We start from the raw sequence: 23,539 nt of genomic DNA on the forward strand, positions 1-23,539 counted from the left end.
TACTAAACAAAATATCGATAATAAAATATATCCAAAACGATAGAAAAATACATGTCACCAAACCCAACTGAAAAACATATAGAGATATTCGTTCGTACATAATAAAGTAATTGATCTCCCCTGATGCCAAATCTGTTGCTTACTGTCTGCTGTTATCTGAAAAAGGGTAAAACTATAGAATGAGCTAAAAAGCTCAGTGTGATTCAAACAGTGTATAAAAACATACTAATAAAATATTCCAGTAAAATCAGTTCATCAAACATGTTTGTTTTATTTAAAATATGAACACTACCCCCATCCGTCACGAACAAAATATGTAGGTTCCCCATAACCATACACCCTGTCACGTCCATTAAGGCCCTGAGCACAAAGCCTAGGAGCCTGCAAGTAGTCTTCCTCCAACAATATTCCCCCCAATGTCAGGAATAAACATGTATGTATTCAAGTGAAATTGGTGAATAATTCATCAAAACATGAAAATGTTTCATGCTTAAAAATCATATACAGAAATACAGAAATCAGATATCAGGTAATCAATATTCAGAAATCAAGTATCATGTATCATGTCATAACAGTATTATGAATTATCACCAATCTAAAACAATTCAAATAATATTTTTTAAACAGTAAAATAACATTCTCATGAAACACACCTGTAACAGTCTGAGAAAACCGATAGGGAAGCCTATTACTGGGTTTGTCGATCACGCTCTGCTGCAACGCTAGATCCTACGAATTGGAAAAATTCATATTGGAATCCTAATATAAATAATCTTAATCTTTATTTAAATAATATACAAAAACCTACGAGTAATTCTTGTAGTACGCGGTTCGGGCTGATCTGACGAACGAACAACTCCAGACCTAACTGATCCACGCTCAGGTGAAACACGAGTACCTTCATAAAATATTTTATTGAATCAATTCCTTAACCAAAACTCAAATAAATAATCAAAATATTAAAAATACTAAGCCTTTTGGTTTCACATGCTCGATTCGGGGAGTTTGGGTTAGAATTTGGCAAAGAGGACTTCGGAATCAGATTCAGGACGCCGAAAAACATAAAGTATGACCTTCCGAAATTTTGAATTCTTGGTCAAAATCAAAGTCAATGGGTTTGACTGATGATTTGGAGACTTTCGGGTTTGAATTTGGTGAAACAGACCCTAAAAACGGATTCGGGACGTCAAAAAATGTTAGGATAGGTATACTCGGGAAAGATTAATGGTCGTTTAATGGCCGATCAAAGCCGGTCAAAGTTCTAGTCAAAGATGGTCAACATATGATCCACTATTTTACACAATTATCACCTTATTTTTAAAAATTACAAAAATAGCACCATTTTCAAAAATAATTACCAAAATATCACCTTTTTAAAAATATTTACTAAAATATCAATTTTAAAAAAAATTACGAAAATAGCAATTTTTAAAAAAATTACAAAAATAGCTTCCATTTCAAAATAATGACCAGAATACCACCATTATCCAAATAATTACCAAAATACTACCTGATCAACGTTCAACGGTCGGGTCGGGTTGGGTCGGACCGGTCAACCCGGTTCAAACCAGTCAAACAGGTTCAGACCAGTCAAACCGGTTTTCTGCTGCCGAAAACTCCCCCACGAGCAATGGCGGCGCATGGGGGCGCGTGTGACCTTCCGGCGTCCTATAAATCACGGAAAAATTTCTAAAAATTATTTTGAGCGATTTCGAGATACTTACAAAGATCGGTTCAAATTTTTGAACGGCGGAGAGCTCGATTTCAACAAATCGGAAACTTTGACCGTTTCACATCCTCACGCGCCGCCGTCTACGGAGACCAAGGATGACACCGACGAACTCGGAACACAAGGAACACGATGGTGCGGGAGGTTTCGAAAATCGAGCGACGATCGGTGATGAATTTAAGATTTTCTCGGCGATGGTGCTTAAAAAAAAGTCGAGACTTTGACTTGAAATTCCCGGCGTTTGGCAGCGTTTCACTTCAATTAATTTAAGGGATTTGTTCCTCGCTCGATGATGAACATGATGGTGTTTTCAAAACAACGATCGGAGGTTGGACGATGTCGGGATCGTGGTTGGAAGTTGAGATGTGTGGGGGTAAAAACTTAGCAAATTGTTCTGGTATGAAACCAGAATCAATTTGCACGCATATAAGCAAAAATTATGCCGACACTCCTTGGAAATATTCAGTGATTGGTCACTGAATTTCCTTCACTTTTTAAAACATGCTACAAGTTTTAAAAAATTCCAATTAAATCCTCAAATTTCGCCAATTTACTTAATTAAATATTTTTTTCAAATTTTCGAGTTGTTACAGTAAATTAATTTTTTAATAATTAAACTATCATTTTTAGTTCATTTTAATACTTATTTTTTTTAATTATACTTAAAGCTTAATTATTTTTTCATTTTAGTACTCTTGTTCAAATTCAATGTTAAATTTTGAAAAAAAAAATTAAAACTTTAGGTACAAAAACAAATCAAAATTGATAGTTTAGATATTAAACGCGTTAAGTTTTTAAAGGTGAGTAGTAAAATGAAGAAAAAACTAAATATTATGTATACTTTTAAAAAAACTAAAAGTTTAGATATTAAAACAAATTAAAACTGATAATTTAAATACTAAATACATAGTTTACCCTTTTATTTATTGTCATGTGTTGTCCGCAAAAATGTTTGGCACAATGTTGAATGCTTGATTATGCAAAGGTTAAGTAAAATTAAAAATGTTTGGCACTGTTGGTAATCGTATTTTCTTTGGCTTTACCGTTGACTGCATGTTTGTTTAATGCAGAAATGTTGTTTGCTGATGCATATTGTTGTCTGCTACCTGTTGCGGTCTTGTAATTTATTTTGTTGGTCTAACTTAAATAGATTGTTTAAACTGCCATTTTTTTCGAAATAGCTACTCATGTTAAATTATATTGGTAGCTTTAAAAGTTGCTCGGAATTTAACAATGTTGACAGCTATTTCGATACAAAAGCTCGATTAAGAAATTTCTGGTAGCAAAGTTAGGTTTTTTAGCCTTATAACATTTTTGTTATAAGATCTGAGAGCTTAAAAAAACATTGTTTTATATCAAATGTTATTTAAATTATCATTATCAATTAAATTTATCTTTTATATTATGTTTTATTTATGTTATAATTGTTAGATAATTTTTCTTTACAAAAATTAAAATGTATAGTTTATATTTATATTTTAGAGAATTAATAACGTTCAATACCAATATTCATTTATTATAAAATCAATTATCATTTCATTTCCAAAATTATTTGTATTAATAATGCAAAACATTAATATAAATTACATAATAAATACTTGCATTATTAATATTATTTTTTCTTTACATAAATTAAACTTTGTAATTTATATAAATTAAACTATATTAATTTACATTTAATCATTGTTCAATGCAAATATTTTTATTAATCATGTTTTATATAATTTACATTTAAATAATTTTATATAATAGGTCTATTTTTTAATTTAATTATCATAATAAATATTTTATTATAACATTTAAAAATTAATCATATTAATTTTTTAATTATATCATAAACTCATAAACTCATAATTTTATTAAAATCTTATAATTTCATCCATGGTAATATATAAGTAAGATAAATGTCAAGTCAGGTAAATATCATATCAGATCAATAACAACTCGAATCATTTACAGGTCAGGTTCATCACAGGTCAGGTTGAAAACAGGTCGGATAATACCAATTATTTACCAGGTCAATTTTGGGTTCGGGTTCATATCAGTCGGATGCAGGTCGGGTTCGAGTATTATTTTTCGGTTCAATTCGAGTTTAGGTCGTTCTCAGGTCGGGTGTAAGTCGGGTTTAGATCCACAATTTCTAGGTCTAACTCGGATTCAGGTAAACACCAATTCCGACTCTAGTCGGTTTCAAATCTCTACAGCGTATATTAAAAAGCAGTTTTGACTCGAATCGATTTCAGTCAGTGTTGCAGGTCGGGTCAACTTTTTAGAGCACTATTTTCAACTATGACAAAGCTAGGGAACATAAATAATAACAGTGCAGCGGTGATTGATTATACAAATCCATGGATGTTTTGTGTGGGGAAAATCACATTCTTTAATCTTGATTTACAGATATGTATATCTAAATCATATTTGGGTTTGAATTTAAATTCATTTCAATGCAAGTCCTTCACATTTAAATTTATTTTTATTTTTATTTTGATATATTTTAATTATCAATTGTCATACTTTATAATTATTTTATGTGTTTTCAAAAATGTTATAGGCTAACTTCTATTTGAAGCAGATAAGATTTTTCGACAGCATATAAAATTATTAAATTATTATATTGATAATTAAAATATATTTGATTATAAAATAATTTTTTAAGGAAAAAAAACAAGCTTATGACTTCTTGAAATCAAAATAAATCTCAGGTTATTTAATAAAACACACACACAACTTGTATAAATCTCAGGTTATTAAATAAATATTTTATATTATTAAATCACATAAAATTTCTTCTCTTTCATGCAAACAACATCTAATTTTATTTCGAGTTCAAACTTAAATACAAATAATATTAATTGCATTCGAATAATTGAATTTAAATAAAAAAATTAATAATAAAATTTGAATAATTTGATTATATCCCAAATTTATATTTTGATGACCAATCGTACTCGAATAGAATACCAAACTCAAAATTGCCACTATTCACACTTTAGTCGATTATGCTCAACTACAATCGATATACTTCTTTCTGTATCGTCGAGAAGAATATATTCTTTTTCTCTATTTAGATTTAGTGAGATTTTTATTAAAATATTCCTGTTGATCATAGTTTTTGATTTTGTGAATAAAAATCATTTTCGACGTGAGAAAAACAACAGATGATATGCGCACCTCTTGACAGATCTTAGAGTGCGTAATGGGAAATGGTAGAAGGGAAATGGTAGAAGGGAAGGCTTTGCTTTTCCCTGTCATTATTAGACTGGCCTTTGTACATATGATGTGACAGGATATCATTGTGTGATGGATTTATGAGTTTGGGCTTATAGTAATTAAGACGTGTTTGTATTTATAAGAATTAAGATATGGCATCCGTTATTGGGTTTGGATTAGTTTTTATGATATTGGAATTGGGTTATTACATATTTTAGAATACTAAAACGATAATTTTCAGATGAATTTTACGTGAAAAAGGTTTTTCACAATTAATATGGATACTCATTTAAGGATCAATAATTTTTTAAGCGTAAAGTACATAAATGATTTATTGATTATAGGATACTATTTTGTTGACTTTTTCAATTATTAAAAGCTACAAAATGATCTCTAGCTATAGAGAGAGTTACTTTGTGCACATAGTATGTCCTTACCACAAGCTCCTATTATTTGAGCACAGGGTAAGTCCTTACCTTAGGTTCTTATGTTATATGCCAAAGGTCCTTACCAGGTGTATGGTTCAGGAGAACCTATACATTCTAATGTTCGAATGAAAGGTAGTTTAATGATTTTTAAACTAAACTTTACTTTCTCTTTAAAAGTCTGTTTTACTAAAATAAGTTATTATTGTTTGAAACTATCTGTACACTTTTCTCTGCACTGATGGAACACACTAAAATTATCAGCTAAATTTTCATAATTTGGCACTCTCTATGATTTTTCCAGACCGTAGGCTTCCGATTGACAATTGGATGATCAATTAATGAAATTTCAAATCAAAATTGGAACCTGTAGATGTATGAATCACCCTTAAACATTTTATGCTTTACATATATCTTCTTGAGGAATATAACATCATTTGGTAGTTATGTATTACTGAGTTTTTCCCAAAACTTATTCTTTTATTTATCATTTCAAGTTAAAAGGAATTGATCATTTTGCAGTTTTCGACATCAGTAATGAGAATTCCTACAGTTTTGCTTACAGAGTACTACACGTGTAATTATGGAGCATATAGGTCAGATAGTGTTTTTATATTGGAGTCTGAAACTCATTTTTATAATGTGTACTTTTAAATTCAGTTTTGATGATCAAATTTTTTCTAAACTTACATTTTAGTATAGAAATTGTTGTATGGTTTTAAATGGTTTGATAAGATTTACTTTTTCTCAGATTTTTATTGTTGATCGCTCCGGTGACTCTTGTAGACACTCATTTTCGCCCGGAGTTATTATTATTTTTTTTATATTATATATACATATAAGTCTATAGTAATACGTTGTGAAAAGGTTTTTGACAAAATATAATATATAATTTTCAGAAAACGTTTTTTTTTGAAAATTTTATAATTTTTGAAAATATTTTTAAATATATATAATATATAGTTTTGAAAACATTTTGAAAACATTTATATATTATATAGTTTTTAAAACAATTTGAAAACTTAATAGTATATAGTTTTTTAAATATTTTTGAAAAATGATATAATATATAGTTTTAAAAATCATTTTTTGGAAAATTATATAATATATAATTTTAAAACATTTTTTTTGAAAAAAACATATATAATATTTTAAAATAATTTTTGAAATATATATATATATTTTAGAATATATATTATTGCCATTACTCTTATTATTATTATTTTTATTTATTACTAATTCTTTTTACTTTTGTTTCTTTCTTTTTTTTTCAGTCCATATTCAAATAAAGGTCCAACAGTGAACCCAACCGGGCAAGCCTGATCAGTAGGCCCGGATTGGGTGGGCTTGAACCAGTCTGAACCCTTTAGGGTTCTCATAGAGCACTAGGCAGTGGCGCCGCATGGGACAAATGTGGAGTCCACGCACATGGTCAGTCAAACAGGGAGTAACCGGCGAAACGACCGGCGAAGATCGAGGCTCACAACGGTCCACAACAAATGACCCCGGAATATCCGGGATCACCCCAGAAATAGCCGGAAACAGCCCCTAATGGGGCTATATAAAGACCCCCGGAGAACCATGAACGGAAAAAAGGAGGACAGAAACAGAGAGCCAAAAACCGAGACCACAATATCGGTCAACACAGTAGATCATCGATACAGAGAACCCAAACAGTACCAACAACGATACACCGACCATCATTAGTAAACAACCAAGAACCATCATGCCAAAAGCCACAAGAGCGGCCAACCACAGTTCCAACACCGTACCAGAACCACCATCGTACCACACATCGAACAAAAAACCAACAGAACCACAATAGCAAAACCGAACCACTATAGCCAACGAAAAACCAAATCGAAACGTAAACCCAAAGGCCAAAGCCCCACACAAAGCAAAGTAAAAAAATCCAAGCAAAAACAACAACACGGTCATAGGAAGTTGAAGAGACCGTCGAAAGAAGGTAAAAAGCCGAGCTTGTTTGCTAGATCTACGCCAAGACGGCTCGAGTTTAACATTTTGGGGTTCAGATTTAGAATCTCGGGGGGAAGGTGAGTGTCTCGGGATGTTTTGGGTTTCGCTCGGCCAGGCGGCGGGGAGAGAGAGAGGTCACCGGGCGGTGACCGGACCTTGGTCGAGTCTAGAGAGAAGGGAGAGAGATATCATTAGAGGAGAGAGAGAGAGAAATCTAGCAAATGAGGGGAGATAGGGTGAGAAAAGCCTGATTTTAGGCTTAAATAGCTTAACCAAAACTGCGTCGTTTTGGCCAAAACCCACTGTGTTTTTGAGAAAAAATGGGAAATGTCTAGTTTAGTCCCCTTATTTTATAATCATGCTCTTTGACCATTAATGCAGCTTTCTGGTATTTCGATTTGAGCCTAAACGTTTTGGATATTTTCATTGCGGTCATTAATCTACGTATCATTTTTACTTGTATTATTTTTAATTTTTTCTTCATATTGCTTTTGTTTTATTTAACATTTATTATTATTGTTGTTATTATCATTATTATTCACTTGTTTATTTCTTTTATTTCTTTTTTTATCTTGTTTCCCCTAAATTCATCATTTTTTTTATTTAATATTTATTTGTTTTTTTTATCTAATCTTTTCGACTTTTTTTTAGACAAAGTTCAATCGATCAAAGGTAAGTAATTTGAATCGGGTTTTTAAATTTAAATTTAAACTTTTTAATTTTCGCAATTAAGACAATCGACAAATTAATTGGTACCGAAAGGGCAGTTCAAGGGTGCTAACCCTTCCTTGACTATAAACGACTCCCGAACCCGACACGTTTCTGGTATAACGCAGATCAGGTAAGATGGTGTTCGACCCACCTAAATTCGTTTTAAAGTGGTCGGTGGCGACTCCAATCCATATTTTTCAAGTCGAAGCCCAATTCCGGGGCCCAACCGAAAAACGGTTCCGACAGCTTGGCGACTCCACTGGGAGGTAAGTGAGTCAGGCCAAAATTAATTTTCGGTTGTCTTTTTTAGCGAAAGTTATAAATTTTAATTTAATTTATTTTTTCGATTCTAATTATTTATCTTTGATTATTTTTCAAATAAATAGTTGTATTGATGTTTTTTAATGATTTCAGATTTTTTTAAAATTGTCATCTCTAAGCTCTAAACCCGAGCTCCGAACCCATTTTAAGTGGGGGTGAAAGCGACGCATTCGTGTGAATTTATTCACCGCATATGCCTAGCAAGTAGCCTTCGGGATTCATATACCTTACGTCTTCGTGTGAATTTATTCACCACACAGACATAAGGGAATGTGTCCTCTCGAGTTTAACTTAGTCCATGCAAGCTTGTAATAGGCTTAGGACTAAGGGTCTGGCAAGCCCAAGGGGGCACCGGCAATGAGAACTCGAGTACCTTTTTAGAACCTAAACCGGGAGAGTGCAGAGAATTAGAGCCCACCCCAAAACCTCATTCCAAACCTTAGGCTATTTTATTTCATACTTTACTTTCTGTTCAGTGCATGTGAATTAGACAAATATGCGGTTAGGATTTGTTTGAAATTAACATGCGGGATAGAGATCATGTCCGGGTAGGAATACTAAGCATGTGGGTAGATATCATGTGGGGTAGGATTTTTCATTATTGTTTTGATTTACCTCACTAACTCTTCCTATTTTCGTTCTCTTTTATTTCGTTTTCATCATTTGCATCATGTAAAAGAGTTGTTGATCCACCAAAAACGTGTTTTTTAAACTCGAATAATGTATTAATGGACAAAGGGGTTGTAATACAAGAGATGAAAATGCAGAGGACAAGGCAACTATGTGTCACCTTCAAACCAGAAGACGTGGTGCCCACAACTGAAGAGTATATCACTCTGCTGCATTATAAAGGACTCAGAATGAAGCGGGTCTACATCAAGCACAATGAAAGTCTATCTTTGAAGAACTGACTGGTAGAGGTTGTTGGGCCAAGATGAAGGTTACTGATCTTGGGAGTCCCTCAAAGGCAACAATGGCAAAACGATAGCCGGAATTGGAGACCATTGCTGACGAATTCAAACAAATGACTTCACGTAGTTCCTATCAATTGGGGGCTCCAATGACGTATTCGTTGGGAACAGTTCAACAAAAGATAAATTCCAGAGATGCAGTCATTCGAGACTTCTTAGGCCAGTACAAAAAAGCAACTCGACATTTGTACGGTTCACCCAGAGAAGCCAGAGCGGTTCAACAGGTTATTTAATCGATGACAGACGAAGCCAGAAGACTAGTCGACATATCAGAAGCTGTCAATATTTTTTTTTGGTCTCTTAAAAGATAAAACACTTTTGTCCCCAATAAGGATTATTTATAATAACAGACACATTTTCGGATCAATGCCTCGAACATTTCATGCATCATGCATTCTTGCATATTTCGCATAGTTCTCCTTTTTTTCACTGCATTCACATGAACTAATAAGATATTTTCATAACGGAATGGTACAAACACTGGACATACCTCCACAAGCTTCGGACACGTGTCATCCTTATTCAAACTGAAAAGAAGATGGAAGCCAGAATTACTCAGATCGAAGAGAACATGTTGAAGCTCCAGAGAGAGTTAGAAGAAAAGATAAATCAGAATAGCCAGAGTACCCTAGATGCAATCACGAAAGGCCAAGAGTCCTTAATCGATCAGATCGTTGCCAAGTTAGTTGGCTTACGTCAGATGAGTGTGCCTGGGGCAGGCTCATCGGAAGGGGTAACCATGCTACTTACCCCGCAAGTGGTTGTCTCACCCAGAATCTTACCAGGACTTCAAGATAATTCGGATAGTTATCACATTCCGAAATTTGAAGAAGAGGTCAAAACAACGAGGGTAGAAATTACCATTAACCCAGGAGGTAGAACAGGTGGAAAGCCTCCCCTGAAGAAAAAAGAAAGAGAGATCATCAACATTTCAAAGTCGTTTCCAGTCGTACCCTTTTGTAGGCAAAAACCAAGGAAGGAAAAAGAGCATTTTGATCCCATTCCCATGACATACAAGGAGCTCTACCAACAACTGTTTGACGCACATGTGGTGTCACCCTATCCCGAGACACCTCTAAAGCCCCCATACCCCAGGTGGTATGACAAAAATGCGTACTGTGAATATCATGGCAGTGTTCCGGGGCATGCTATCGAAAATTGCCTCCCCTTTAAGAGGGTTATCCAAAGGATGCGCAACAGGGGTTGGATTCATTTTAATAATTCAGAATCACTCCACGTTGCACAGAACCCCCAAACCAAATCATGAAGAGAATAAGGAAAGTGCAGTCACCGAGGAAAAAGGTAAAAAGGCCAAAACCAGAGTTTCCGAAGTGAAGTTACCTCTTGCTTGGGTATGGAGGCAAATGATAAATGAGGGGTTTCTTGCACCACATCTTGGCACATCAGATTCCAAAAGTGACAGTTATTGTTGTTATCACAATAAAGATGGACATGATGTACAAGAATGTACAGAATTTAGAGCCTTGATCCAACTAATGATGGATAGGAAAGAGCTGGAATTTTACGACGAAAGCAATGACACTCCTAAAGAAGAAAGAGTCATGGCAAGTGGGGCATCCTGATGAGGCCTTATTCAATTTTGAGACATGTTGTTTGAATTTGTTTTTGATTTTTTTTATGTTTGGGACTTGTTTTTGAACTTTCTTTGGATATTTGAATAAATTTATGCTAATTTAAAGATTGTAAGCAATGAATCACATTTGTAAACTCACAATTCTTTGAATATCATCTGAATTAAGAAACTCTGTAAATGGTTCAAAGTTACAGATCTTTGACAAAGTAACATGATTTAAAAACAAGGACTTTGACCTTACCCAGAATATACACTCAAACACCATACCCTACTCTTGTAATTAACCAATATAACATTTTCCTTTCATAAGGTGCGGACAACATGGGGCATCGTTGGCATATGACGATTACTATACTTTTTATTTAAGATGTTCAGTGATGATAATGATCTTCACAGATGGAATAGTCGAGCAGGTGAATCTAGTTTAAGTCAGTTGCTTGGAAATTGAACTCTAAAAATGAAATTTTTTGACTTTCAACAAAACACCTAGACTATAACAGGTTCTTCTTTACAATCTTAAGAAATTAAATCCGTAAAACTGAGCTATTCCACTAAGGCAATTGGTTATAGAGGAAACTCGAAAGCCCTGGCTTTATGAATAGATTGCATTCAAACCATGACATTGCTCGGACACTTGGCAATTCGGTGTCTGCTCCACTGCTTTTGTCCGGTCGAAGACTTTGTGATGAGATGAACCCTTCAGTTAACTTGATAAAACTGATTATAATGTTAAGTTGTCCCTCTAAAGCAATTTGTTAAACGCCCCGGCTTTATGGATTCAGCTAGCCAGATAATGACGAATTAAATCAAATTTATCTAAGCAAGAAATTTTCGGTAATGATGGACTAAGGGAGATAAGGAACACCTGTTATAGTCAAATTTCACACGAGCACTCAAGAATTTTATTTTTAGACGATATTTCTGCACTACCTTTGTTAGAAGAGCTTGCAAAACTTGAACAAATGGAATATTTCAGAGAACCGAAATAAAAGGTCTAGTAATTGATCATGCTAGTTGCGTCATTTTGTCCGCATCCAATTGAAATGCCAAGCCAAAAGAAAAGCATGTTACAATAACCAAAAAACGACTCTTTTATGGCCGAAACCTTAGGTCAACCTAAAGTCAACTCATCCTTTCGAACATTTGTCAAAGAGCTGTAACTCTGAAAGCATTAAAAGAGCTATTGATTCCTTTGATATTCTTTGAACTCATGTTTATAATTTGATTCAATTGCGGACAATATTTTACAGAATTTTTATCATTTTCCTTCCTAAAACAAGAAAAAGGAGAAACATTTTCAAACAGAACAGTCTCAGATTTGAAAGGTCTATAAAGCCAAAGCCCGAGAAGCAAATGGGGCACGATCGATTCCATGAACCTAATTGGCAGGCAAAATACGGGACTCCAGTCCAAGAGATAAAACATAATTCATTCATGTTGCATGCATCTTAGACATACTTAGGTGCATCACATTCATCATTTTAGCATACATTTTTTACAGCCCTTTTAGTCAGGTTTCAATTCTATCTCAAGATATACTCGATTTGCAAGTGCTTTTAAGAAATGATGGTGGTTGCTTAACTCGGCAGTGAGAAGCTACACCTCAACCGACTTGACATATCTACAGATCTCAGAACCAATTTTAGATAGGTTCGAGAACCAATTCAGATCAAATTCAGTTCAACTCAACTCAACAATGAGCAACATATTTCCAGTTTATGTCTTCAAGCCAGATTTCAATTCCACAACGGAAGACATTCGGCTGTCAGAATTCATCAGTCGGTTTTCCCGTAAAAGGGGAGTCATCAAATGATCGTCTTACTTGGTTCAGACTCGCTCAGAGGAACCGCCTGAAGAATCATGACCGGCTTCGACCCGTTAAGGGAAGCCATTTTTTAGACAAACTATTTGCAGCATAGCTTAAGTCGAGAAGGGCTATCTGCCAAAGACCCCCGAGTTTGATTACACTCAGCTTCGAGGGCACATCATTTACAGCATAACTCAAGGCTATAAGGGTTATCTGTGACCAAAAGACCTTTGAGTTCGACTACACTCAGCTCAACGGCACATCATTTGCAGCATAGCTTAAGTCGAGAAGGGCTATCTGCCAAAGACCCCCGAGTTCGATTACACTCAGTTTCGAGGGCACATCATTTGCAGCATAACTTAAGTCAAGAAGGGTTATCTGCCAACCAAAGACCTTTGAGTTCGACTACGCTCAGCTCCAAGGCACATCATTTGCAGCATAGCTTAAGTCGAGAAGGGCTATCTGCCAAAGACCCCCGAGTTTGATTACACTCAGCTTCGAGGGCACATCATTTGCAGCATAACTTAAGTCGAGAAGGGTTATCTGCCAACCAAAGACCTTTGAGTTCGACTACGCTCAGCTCCAAGGCACATCATTTACAGTATAGCTTAAGTCGAGAAGGGCTATCTGCCAAAGACCCCCGAGTTCGATTACACTCAGCTCAACGACACATCATTTGCAGCATAGCTTAATTCGAGAAGGGCTATCTGCCAAAGACCCCCCAAGTTCGATTACACTCAGCTTTGAGGGCACATCATTTACAGCATAACTCAAGGTTAGAAGGGTTATCTTTCACCAAAAGACCTTCGAGTTCGATTATACTCAACTTAGAGGCAAATCAAGCTTACAAGCTCAAGGCAAGAAGGGCCATCTGTAAATAAAATTGTCGAGTTTGATTCCATTCAGCTCGATGACACATCACACTATTGTCCGGTTACAATCGAGGTTTTCAAGTCGAGAAGAAGAACCGGGTTAACCGTGCCTTAGTGACAAGAAACCGTTTTCTGGCAGCGTAGCTTAAGTCGAGAAAAACTATCTATCAACGAAGACCTTTCGAGTTCAATTTCATTCAGCTCGAGGGCCTGCCAACCACACAGTTGAATTAAAGAATTACTTTCCAGTCGAATTTTTAACAAAGGTCTTTAAACCGAGGAGAAGACTGAGGTTGACTACAATTGGGCAACAAGAAGATGTATCCCGATTCAAATATCGAATTACGGTTTCAATTCCATATCATTTCAAGATGGACTCGACTTCGCGACGGAGGAGCCATCCGCAACCCAATTCGACAGGGAGTTATTCTATTTAATCTTCAACTCCACCAGACGAAAATCTGCGTCTTTTTATCTTTGTCCTATTTTTCGTTTCACGAAAAAGAACAAAGAGGGGCAGCTGTAGAACTCATTTTCGCCCGGAGTTATTATTATTATTTTTATATATTATATATACATATAAGTATATAGTAATACGTTGTGAAAAGGTTTTTGACAAAATATAATATATAATTTTCAGAAAACATTTTTTTTGAAAATTTTATATAATTTTTGAAAATATTTTTAAATATATATAATATATAGTTTTGAAAACATTTTTGAAAACATTTATATATTATATAGTTTTTAAAATAATTTGAAAACTTATATAGTATATAGTTTTTTAAATATTTTTGAAAAATGATATAATATATAGTTTTAAAAATCATTTTTTGGAAAATTATATAATATATAATTTTAAAAACATTTTTTTTGAAAAAAACATATATAATATTTTAAAATAATTTTTGAAATATATATATTATATATTTTAGAATATATATTATTGCCATTACTCTTATTATTATTATTTTTATTTATTACTAATTCTTTTTACTTTTGTTTCTTTCTTTTTTTTCAGTCCATATTCAAATAAAAGTCCAGCAGTGAACCCAACCGGGCAAGCCTGATCCAGCAGGCCCGGACTGGGTGGGCCTGAACCAGTCTGAACCCTTTAGGGTTCTCACAGAGCACTAGGCAGTGGCGCCGCATGGGACAAATGTGGAGTCCACGCACATGGTCAGTCAAACAGGGAGTAACCGGCGAAACGGTCGGCGAAGAACGAGGCTCACAACGGTCCACAACAAATGACCCCCGAATATCCGGGATCACCCCAGAAATAGCCGGAAACAGCCCCTAATGGGGCTATATAAAGACCCCCAGAGAACCATGAACGGAAAAAAGGAGGACAGAAACAGAGAGCCAAAAACCGAGACCACAATATCGGTCAACACAGTAGATCATCGATACAGAGAACCCAAACAGTACCAACAACGATACACCGACCATCATTAGTAAACAACCAAGAACCATCAGGCCAACAAGCCACAAGAGCGGCCAACCACAGTTCCAACACCGTACCAGAACCACCATCGTACCACACATCGAACAAAAAACCAACAGAACCACAATAGCAAAACCGAACCACTATAGCCAACGAAAAACCAAATCGAAACGTAAACCAAAGGCCGAAGCCCCACAACAAAGCAAAGTAAAAAAATCCAAGCAAAAACAGCAACACGGTCACAGGAAGTTGAAGAGACCGTCGGAAGAAGGTAAAAAGCCGAGCCTTGTTTGCTAGATCTACGCCGGGACGGCTTGAGTTTAACGTTTTGGGGTTCAGATTTAGAATCTCGAGGGGGGAAGGTGAGTGTCTCGGGATGTTTTGGGTTTCGCCCGGCCGCGGCGGTCGGGGAGGTGGCAGTGCGGTGGAGAGAGGTCACCGGGCGGTGACCGGACCTTGGTCGAGTCTAGAGAGAAGGGAGAGAGATATCATCAGAGGAGAGTGAGAGAAATCTAGCAAATGAGGGGAGATGGGGTGAGAAAAGCCTGATTTTAGGCTTAAATAGCTTAACCAAAACTGCGTCGTTTTGGCCCAAAACCCACTGTGTTTTTGAGAAAAAATGGGAAATGTCTAGTTTAGTCCCCTTATTTAATAGTCATGCTCTTTGACCATTAATGCAGCTTTCTGGTATTTCGATTTGAGCCTAAACGTTTTGGATATTTTCATTGCGGTCATTAATCTACGTATCATTTTTACTTGTATTATTTTTAATTTTTCTTCATATTGCTTTTGTTTTATTTAACATTTATTATTATTGTTGTTATTATCATTATTATTCACTTGTTTATTTCTTTTATTTCTTTTTTTTATCTTGTTTCCCCTAAATTCATCATTTTTTTATTTAATATTTATTTGTTTTTTTTATCTAATCTTTTCGACTTTTTTTAGACAAAGTTCAATCGATCAAAGGTAAGTAATTTGAATCGGGTTTTTAAATTTAAATTTAAACTTTTTAATTTTCGCAATTAAGACAATCGACAAATTAATTGGTACCGAAAGGGCAGTTCAAGGGTGCTAACCCTTCCTTGACTGTAAACGACTCCCGAACCCGACACGTTTCTGGTACAACGCAGATCAGGTAAGATGGTGTCCGACCCACCTAAATTCGTTTTAAAGTGGTCGGTGGCGACTCCAATCCATATTTTTCAAGTCGAAGCCCAATTCCGGGGCCCAACCGAAAAATAGTTCCGACAACTCTAATGTGATCCTCGAATTAGATCGAACTACCCGTATAGAGTTAAGGGTGTTACAAATAGAGGATTTTGAAACTCTTGGTGATATGACCTACCTTGAGTGCTTTGAAATTCTTGGTGATATGACCTACCTTGAGTGCTTTCGAAACTCTTCACTTGTGTTGCACTACCTTAAGCCACAAAAAAGACAATTTCTTCCTTATTCATTAAGAAATTTCAAGACATAAATTTTGATATCAAATTACACCCAACCTGCATAGTTAATAAATAAGAAACTCACATACAATAATTTATAAATTCCATTGAATATGGATCAATCAAATTATACCTTAACATCAACTCTAAAACCTAAGAATTTCCTTTAAACATGCATTTATTCCATTCAAAACTTCACTCACCAATATCATTCCTTAGCATCATAAGACAACGTACAAACTTGTTCAAAGTTCAAGTTAATGATCTTTAGTTTGTGAACTAAAATTAAAATAAAATTCAGTCCTTTAGGTAAATCGATTTTACCCGAGCAATGCATAGCCCTAATTAAATTTGTGAGTTGGAGTTTTATGAAGGATATATATATTCATTTATTTAAAGGAATCTTTTGAGAAATGGAAAGAACAAAATCACGTTTCACAAATCACAAGTTTCGTGTCGGAGATATCTTGAAGGAAGATGTTTTTTTTCCAACCAATTCTAGCATTTAAACAACTTCAATTGTTTGGTTACTTGTTTTTCTATAAAAGCTTAAACTAGGAGTCAGATTGCCAAAAGAAGAAAAAACAAGGATGCGCTAAAACGCGTTCTAAGTGCTAAATTGTTAGTGTGAAGGCAGCAAGTGAGCGTGCCGGAGTGGTTATCGGGCATGACTAGAAATCATGTGGGCTTTGCCCGCGCAGGTTCGAATCCTGCCGCCCACGGCCTCTATAAATTTTACTTTTATTCTGCTAAACTCTTCAACTATTTCCGACAATTACCGACCCCGCGATGCTGGCAACTCTTGTAGTCATTACCGGTGAGCATTTCTTCTAGCAGAGTATGGTCCAATAATAATAATAAGAGAAAGTACATAAATGATCCTGATTATTGGGTATTATTTTGATGAATCGTCGACCGTTAAGAGTTACAAAATAATTTTTTAAATATAAGGTATTATTTTATTAAGTTTCATGTTATTAAAAGTTACAAAATAATTTTTCGACTATTCGTCGTTCTTTTTTATTAAGAAAATTGACGACAATCCGAGTTGGACGTTCATTTTATTTAAGATTTTGATATCATATTTTATCATATCACAATCAGTAGGTTAACGTCAAGATCAAATTTTCGTCAAGTTTTTAATAGAAATGACGAGTTTAGAATATATGAATAATCAATTGATTATTTTATACCTTTTAATAGTCAGTGGACTCAACAAAAGAATATACTATAGTCGATGGATCATTTTATAATTTTTAATAGTTGATGAACTCAACAAAACATATAATTATATAATCATCTGTGTATTTTATCCTAATAATAAATTGTTTAAAAAATTAGTAATAATTGATTCTTAAATGTTCCAGCCATTCGCACATGGCGTTGCCGTCTTCCTTATCACTTTGTTCATGGATCTTGTTCATTTGTCTCCTCAACAAATTACAATAAAACATTAAAAATTCATCCTAAATAAAATATTGCATATTGCAAGAATCTTTTCATATAATATTACATTAAAGAAAAGAAATCACATGCAAAAATATTACAAAATAAGTAGTGAATTAAAAGGAAAAAAGAAAAAAAAGAACTCAAGACAACTAATTAAAAACATTAATAATAATTTTAGGTTACTAATTATTACACAAGCCATGCATTGACAGAAGAAATTAAAACAAAGTCTTATAGACATTTTGATTTCTTGTCTCTTAATAGTTTCTTCTTCTTTTCATGATGATGATGAACACATTCAAACTCCCTGCTAGATCCTTCTCGAACCGGTTTGAAGTTCTGTTTTACTTGGTTCTCAACTGATATTGTTGTGTAATGAAACTACCATCAGCTTCTGTTCTTGCACTTCTCCACTGCTCTTGGTGCTTCAGTTCCAATGAAAAATTAATCAATCATCTGATAAACTTTTGCATATTTATATAAAATTTATCAATTCAAAATCGAGTAATATTCATCGATCGGATCATAGTCAGATTGAGTCCATACTTATCTCTTTCCATACTGATTAAAGAGATAATTCGATCATTAAATAGATTTAAATCAAACTATCGTGATATTGTGTAAAATCAAATAACTAACCAAGTCCAATTGCTTCAGATCCTTTCATGATTCGTAAACGTTTGCATGAATAAACAAACATCCTGAAATAATGGTAGAAAATAAGTTAGATCATGGAATTAATTAAAAAAAGGATAAAGTACATAAATGATCCATCAACTATAAACATTGCTTTGTTGAGTTATTGACTATTAAAAGTTACAAAATAATTATTCGACTATAGAGTTATGCTTTGTTGAGTCCCTCGATTATTTACAAAATAGTCACTTGACTAATCATGTTTCAAACTCATCCTTTTTCATAAAAGATTGACAGAAGTTTGAGCTAGACGTTAACCTAATGGTTGAGATGTGATAAAATATGATCTTAAAATCTCAAACGACTATACAATTCAAACAATTATGGGATAGCTTTTCAGTATCTAATTGTCTAGCTAAGAAGACCATCAAAATTTAAATATAAAATGATGAATTTAACCATATGAATAATCGGATGAACATTTTATAACTATTAATAGTCGAGGAACTCAACAAAGCAACGTCCTATAGTCGAAGATCATTTTCTAACTTTTCATAATCGATGACTCAACAAAGCATCACCCTATAATCGGGATACCATTTAAGTGACCTTAAAAAATATTAATTGAAGTTAAAAATTAACTTACTCCCATGGGACATCACCAACAAGCATCCAATCTCCATCTTTATCTTCATATGTAGGAACATATTCAGAACCATTTAAAAGATCTATCAATTTGCTTTCGTTCATGAAATCTTTCATTTCTTGTGAGCCTCCATAGTTACCAATAGTGAAGGAGCTGAACATTTTTCCCAAGGCATCTGATAGTTCTTGGTAACTCTTGTATAGTTTCAAGTCTACCTTGCGTAGATATGGTGCACCATCCATGCTAACCTTAATTAAAGCGGCCGGTGGTGCGGCGTTGGTGGTCGTGCTGCTGCTGCTGCTTCCACGCCCGGCTTTCTCGTCCTCGCCGGAGTTGTTCTTCTGAACCGTCATGATGTTTTTCCGGAAGGACCGGACCGGTGGCCATCCGACCACTTGTGTCCTGAAATCAGATTTTTCAAATTTACCGTAAGATCAACTATTGAAAATATGAATCTGGCAGGACTTCATTATTGACATTTACCTAAAGTTTGGTAGCTTAGCTAAACTTTTGAATTATTGTTTGGTTGCTGGGAAAAAGAAGTAAAAGTTTCCCACATGTTTTGTTTTTTTCCTCTTTTACCCGACAAACTATTAAAGCCACCAAATATCCCACTTAAAACTGTTTCCACCACTTTAGAAGGCCAAGATTCAATCAAAACTCATCTTCTTTAACGTTCAAACTAACATTCAACAATTAATAACAGTACCAGAAAGAATTTTCACCGACGAAAACTTTTCGTCGCCCAGAAAATGAATTATTTCATTCAAAAACATACTCATGCTCACTTTACGTTTTCTTTTTCTCTACAAAATAGTGAATCAAATAATATAGAAAACGAAGATTGAGAAACAAGATGAAGAAAACATATTGAATCAGCAAAAGCTAGAGGAAATATATAATAATGGTAGCTTACTTTGTAGGGGGCTTTGAAGCGTTGTTCTTCTCTTTCATCTTCTCAGCTTCATCCAGCAATGCTTCCTTTGCTGTTGTTGAAAGATTAAGCTTCAAATCAACCATATCGGAGTACCCTCTTTTCCCATTATTTTTGGCCGTTTCATTATCATTTTCAACGCCTCCGGGCAACCCTAAACGTAACTCAGTCTCTTCGAAATCAATCGTGCTATACTCGTCACGATTCGAATCCATGACGCTACTCCTTATGTTAATGATACGTGAAAACCCTGAAATTTACTAGCCTTATGAAAACCCTGAAATTTACTCGCCTTATGCTTTCTTCTGTGTTTTTTGTGTCTCTCTTTGTTTCTCTTGATGTGTTTTGGTGAAGGAATAATATGAAAAGTGTAGAGAAGGCCAAAATTTGGTTTATGTAAAAATGATAATATATGGTTTCGGAATGTTATGTTTGTGGGGTTTGTGGGGATATGGACGGTGAAGATTGTGCCAAAAGGAAGATAGTGTTGATTCAACCGTCCAAGATGTGTCGGGGAAATGACGTCACGGGTGATGTCGTATAAGACCCATGATTTAAAATCAGAGACTCTATATAACATTTTTCATTAGTTTTATATAATTGAATATTATGTTCCATTGTATATTATTGCATTATTAAGTAATAATATTGAAATAAAAATATTTTTTATCCTTTTGGACATACTTATCCATAATCTTTCCACTTGATGTGGCAACCAATAAAAACCACACATCATGGCTGCATGCCCCATTTGGCTCCCACTATTATGACACAAAAATGGTAAAAAGCAGACCAAAACAATGAGACACAATTCTTTCAATATTATGTATATATATATATACATCACTTTTCCATTGGCAAAATAGATGAGATAATGTGTTAAAAAAATTCTCACGTAGTTTACTAACATTAATTATTTCTTAACATAGTTTACTAAAATTAATTATTTCTTAGATTAAGATGAACGTTACAGTATAATAGGAAAAACGTATGGAGTATTATATATTTTTAATTTGATTGTAGTAAAAGCATGAACTGTAATACGTCTTCGGTTTTTCCAGACAAAACGCATGGAAATGTAAAACAAAAGAAAATTTGATTGGTCCTGGAGAAGTCTTCGGTTTTTCCAGACAAAACGCATGGAAATGTAAAACAAAAGAAAATTTGATTGGTCCTGGAGAAGATGCACTGTGCTCTATGTGTCTTTCCTAAAAAACTGAATATGCACTGTATTCTTAGCGTCTTTTAGGCGATCTTATAACAATCACCCTTCTTTAAAAAATAATTTGTAGGAAATCATACGCGAAAAAAAAATTTCCACGACATTATCAGTGCAGTTTTGTCATTTTCCATCAATAGTTCTCTCAACATGAATATATTAAATGATTTTAATGATAAAATATATTATTATTTGAGAATTTGGATTTAGTCAGTTACATCTATAAAGTATATATATTGATAATACACTTAAAATTTTCTAAAAATATATTACCGATAATCACCTTAAATTATTAAAAAATTTATCATTATAACTTTGGTCAAACTATTGAGTTAAAAAAATCAAAACTAAAAAAATCATGTATCAAAATACTTCAAAAGTTTTTAACTAATTTTACTTTTTAGTTCACAATAAAGGCTTTGGTCAAACCATTTACCAAACTATAATGTCCTTTTCTTACATTAAATATATTGCATGTGGAAAATTGCACTTTTGACTTCCCCAATGCAAAATACAATGCGACAGTAACTGCTAGATTAAGCTTTGAAAAGGGCTTATCAAAAATATAATTACGTGTCAATAATTCCTAGAATAAGTAATTAAAAGTTTTCGGTTCACATTTTTTCTTTATCTTAGATTGTAGATTTAATATTTATTAGAAGTATAATTTCCTTCCCTTTCCTAGTAGGAATTGTTCACAAACACAATTATACTCATAAAAGTTTAAGGCATAATGCCAAAAATAATTCACGTGTTAAAAAAGGTATATTTACATAAAATGTGCTCCAACTATATTATTCATCATAAAACATAGTTTACAAAACTAAAGCCTTTATATACAGCCACTAGCAGTTATTAACCTAACTAACAAACTAACAGATTAACAATAGCCTAACTAACTAAATAACTGAAAACTAACACTCCCCCTCAAGTTGGTGGTTAAAGATGTTAATTAACCCCAACTTGGAACTCAAATATTCATATTGTTGAACTCCCAAAGCTTTTGTTAGAATGTCTGTCTGCTGGTCTGTTGTCTTCACATACTTTGTTTCAATTACTCCTTCTTGAATTTTTTTCTCGAACAAAATGGCAATCAATTTCAATGTGTTTTGTTCTTTCATGGAAAACTAGATTTGCTGTTATTTTAAGAGTTGTCTTGTTATCACACATCAATTTTGCTGGTCTTCTGTTTTTAAACCCAAGTTCACTCAGCAAACCTGTTAACCACACTATGTCTGCAGCAGTCATTGCCATACTACGGTATGCTGCCTCTGCATATGACCTTGCAATTGTATTTTGTTTCTTGGACTTCCAAGATAGCAAAGAGTCCCCCAATTTCACACAGAAACCTATTATTGACCTCCTAGTCATCGGGCAAGTTGCCCAATCTGAATCACAAAAAGCCTGAAGTTGGCACTGACTTTCTGCACTCAGCAACACTCCTGACCTGGACTGCTTTTGATATACCTGATCACCCTCAAAGTTGCATCCGAGTGTAATTTCCTTGGTTGCTGCATGAATTGACTCAGTAATTGTACTGAATAAGCAATATCAGACCTTGTGTTGGTGAGGTAAATTAACTTCCCAATCAACCTTTGATAACTTGTCTTGTCCTTTAATAACTCATCTTCTGAAGTCAATATTTTTTTCTATTCTAAGGTAGTTGCAGCAGGCCTTGCACCCCCTAGTCCAGTTTCTTCAATTAACTCCAATAATACTTCCTTTGGCTTATAATTATTCCATTTTCTGATCTTAATATTTCTAAGCCAAGAAAATACCTTAGTTTACCAAGATCTTTCATCTTGAAGTTTTTATTCAGAATTCCTTTGAGTTCTTCAATCAATCCACTGTCATTTCTAGTTATCAAAAGATCATCCACATATATGAGCATTATGACTATTTTGCTTCCTTGTGACTTAGTGAACAATGAGTAATCAAACTTGCTTTGAGAATATTATTCCATTAGAAGAGCCTCTGTCAGCTTCATGTTCCACTGTCTTGAAGCCAACTTCAGTCCATACAAGGATTTTTGTAGTCTGCACACTCTGGTCTCCCCCTGACTGTAAAAACCCTCAAGCAGGGACATGTATACCTCCTCAACTAAATCACCTTGGAGGAATGCATTGTATACATCCATCTGAAAAAG

General features: G+C 34.2%; 2 protein-coding genes and 1 non-coding gene across 4 annotated transcripts; 1 reads left to right on the plus strand and 2 right to left on the minus strand.

Moving 5' to 3' along the window:
- Nucleotides 1-17,149: 17,149 nt before the first annotated feature.
- On the plus strand, nucleotides 17,150-17,231 carry TRNAS-AGA. The gene has a single exon. It is a non-coding gene; the product is annotated as a tRNA-Ser (tRNA).
- A 1,067-nt stretch (nucleotides 17,232-18,298) lies between these two features.
- LOC120174183 (auxin-responsive protein IAA16-like) lies at nucleotides 18,299-20,563 on the minus strand. 2 transcript variants are annotated; one of them, XM_039181126.1, is made up of 4 exons: nucleotides 20,157-20,558; nucleotides 19,241-19,642; nucleotides 18,598-18,659; nucleotides 18,299-18,383 (listed from the first exon to the last, which is right to left on the minus strand). In XM_039181126.1, the coding sequence occupies exons 1-4, from the start codon at nucleotides 20,387-20,389 to the stop codon at nucleotides 18,346-18,348; spliced, it is 735 nt and encodes a 244-aa protein (XP_039037057.1). In that variant the 5' UTR covers nucleotides 20,390-20,558; the 3' UTR covers nucleotides 18,299-18,345. The 2 variants fall into 2 exon arrangements, with proteins under 2 accessions (XP_039037057.1, XP_039037058.1); XM_039181127.1 differs by having other exon boundaries at nucleotides 18,350-18,465; nucleotides 18,570-18,659; nucleotides 20,157-20,563.
- Nucleotides 20,564-20,906: 343 nt separating this feature from the next.
- On the minus strand, nucleotides 20,907-23,284 carry LOC120174193 (uncharacterized mitochondrial protein AtMg00810-like). Its single transcript, XM_039181134.1, has 3 exons — nucleotides 23,182-23,284; nucleotides 22,611-22,904; nucleotides 20,907-20,935 (listed from the first exon to the last, which is right to left on the minus strand). Exons 1-3 carry the CDS (start codon nucleotides 23,282-23,284, stop codon nucleotides 20,907-20,909), a joined length of 426 nt encoding a protein of 141 aa, XP_039037065.1.
- Nucleotides 23,285-23,539: the final 255 nt, after the last annotated feature.

This window comes from Hibiscus syriacus, unplaced genomic scaffold, assembly GCF_006381635.1.
Source record: "Hibiscus syriacus cultivar Baekdansim isolate YM2019G1 unplaced genomic scaffold, ASM638163v2 tig00112042_pilon, whole genome shotgun sequence".
NCBI lineage: Eukaryota > Viridiplantae > Streptophyta > Magnoliopsida > Malvales > Malvaceae > Hibiscus > Hibiscus syriacus.

Coding starts and splice junctions, on each gene's coding strand:
- LOC120174183 (XM_039181126.1), bottom strand. CDS start 20,389: ATGGATTCGAATCGTGACGAGTATAGCACGATTGATTTCGAAGAGACT. Junction 19,643..20,156: donor GCTTCAAAGCCCCCTACAAA/GTAAGCTACCAT, acceptor ATCTGATTTCAG/GACACAAGTGGTCGGATGGC. Junction 18,384..18,597: donor ATCTGAAGCAATTGGACTTG/GTTAGTTATTTG, acceptor TTGGAACTGAAG/CACCAAGAGCAGTGGAGAAG.
- LOC120174193 (XM_039181134.1), bottom strand. CDS start 23,284: ATGCTCATATATGTGGATGATCTTTTGATAACTAGAAATGACAGTGGA. Junction 22,905..23,181: donor CTTCAAGATGAAAGATCTTG/GTAAACTAAGGT, acceptor CAATTCATGCAG/CAACCAAGGAAATTACACTC. Junction 20,936..22,610: donor AGACATAGTGTGGTTAACAG/GTTTGCTGAGTG, acceptor GTGTCATAATAG/TGGGAGCCAAATGGGGCATG.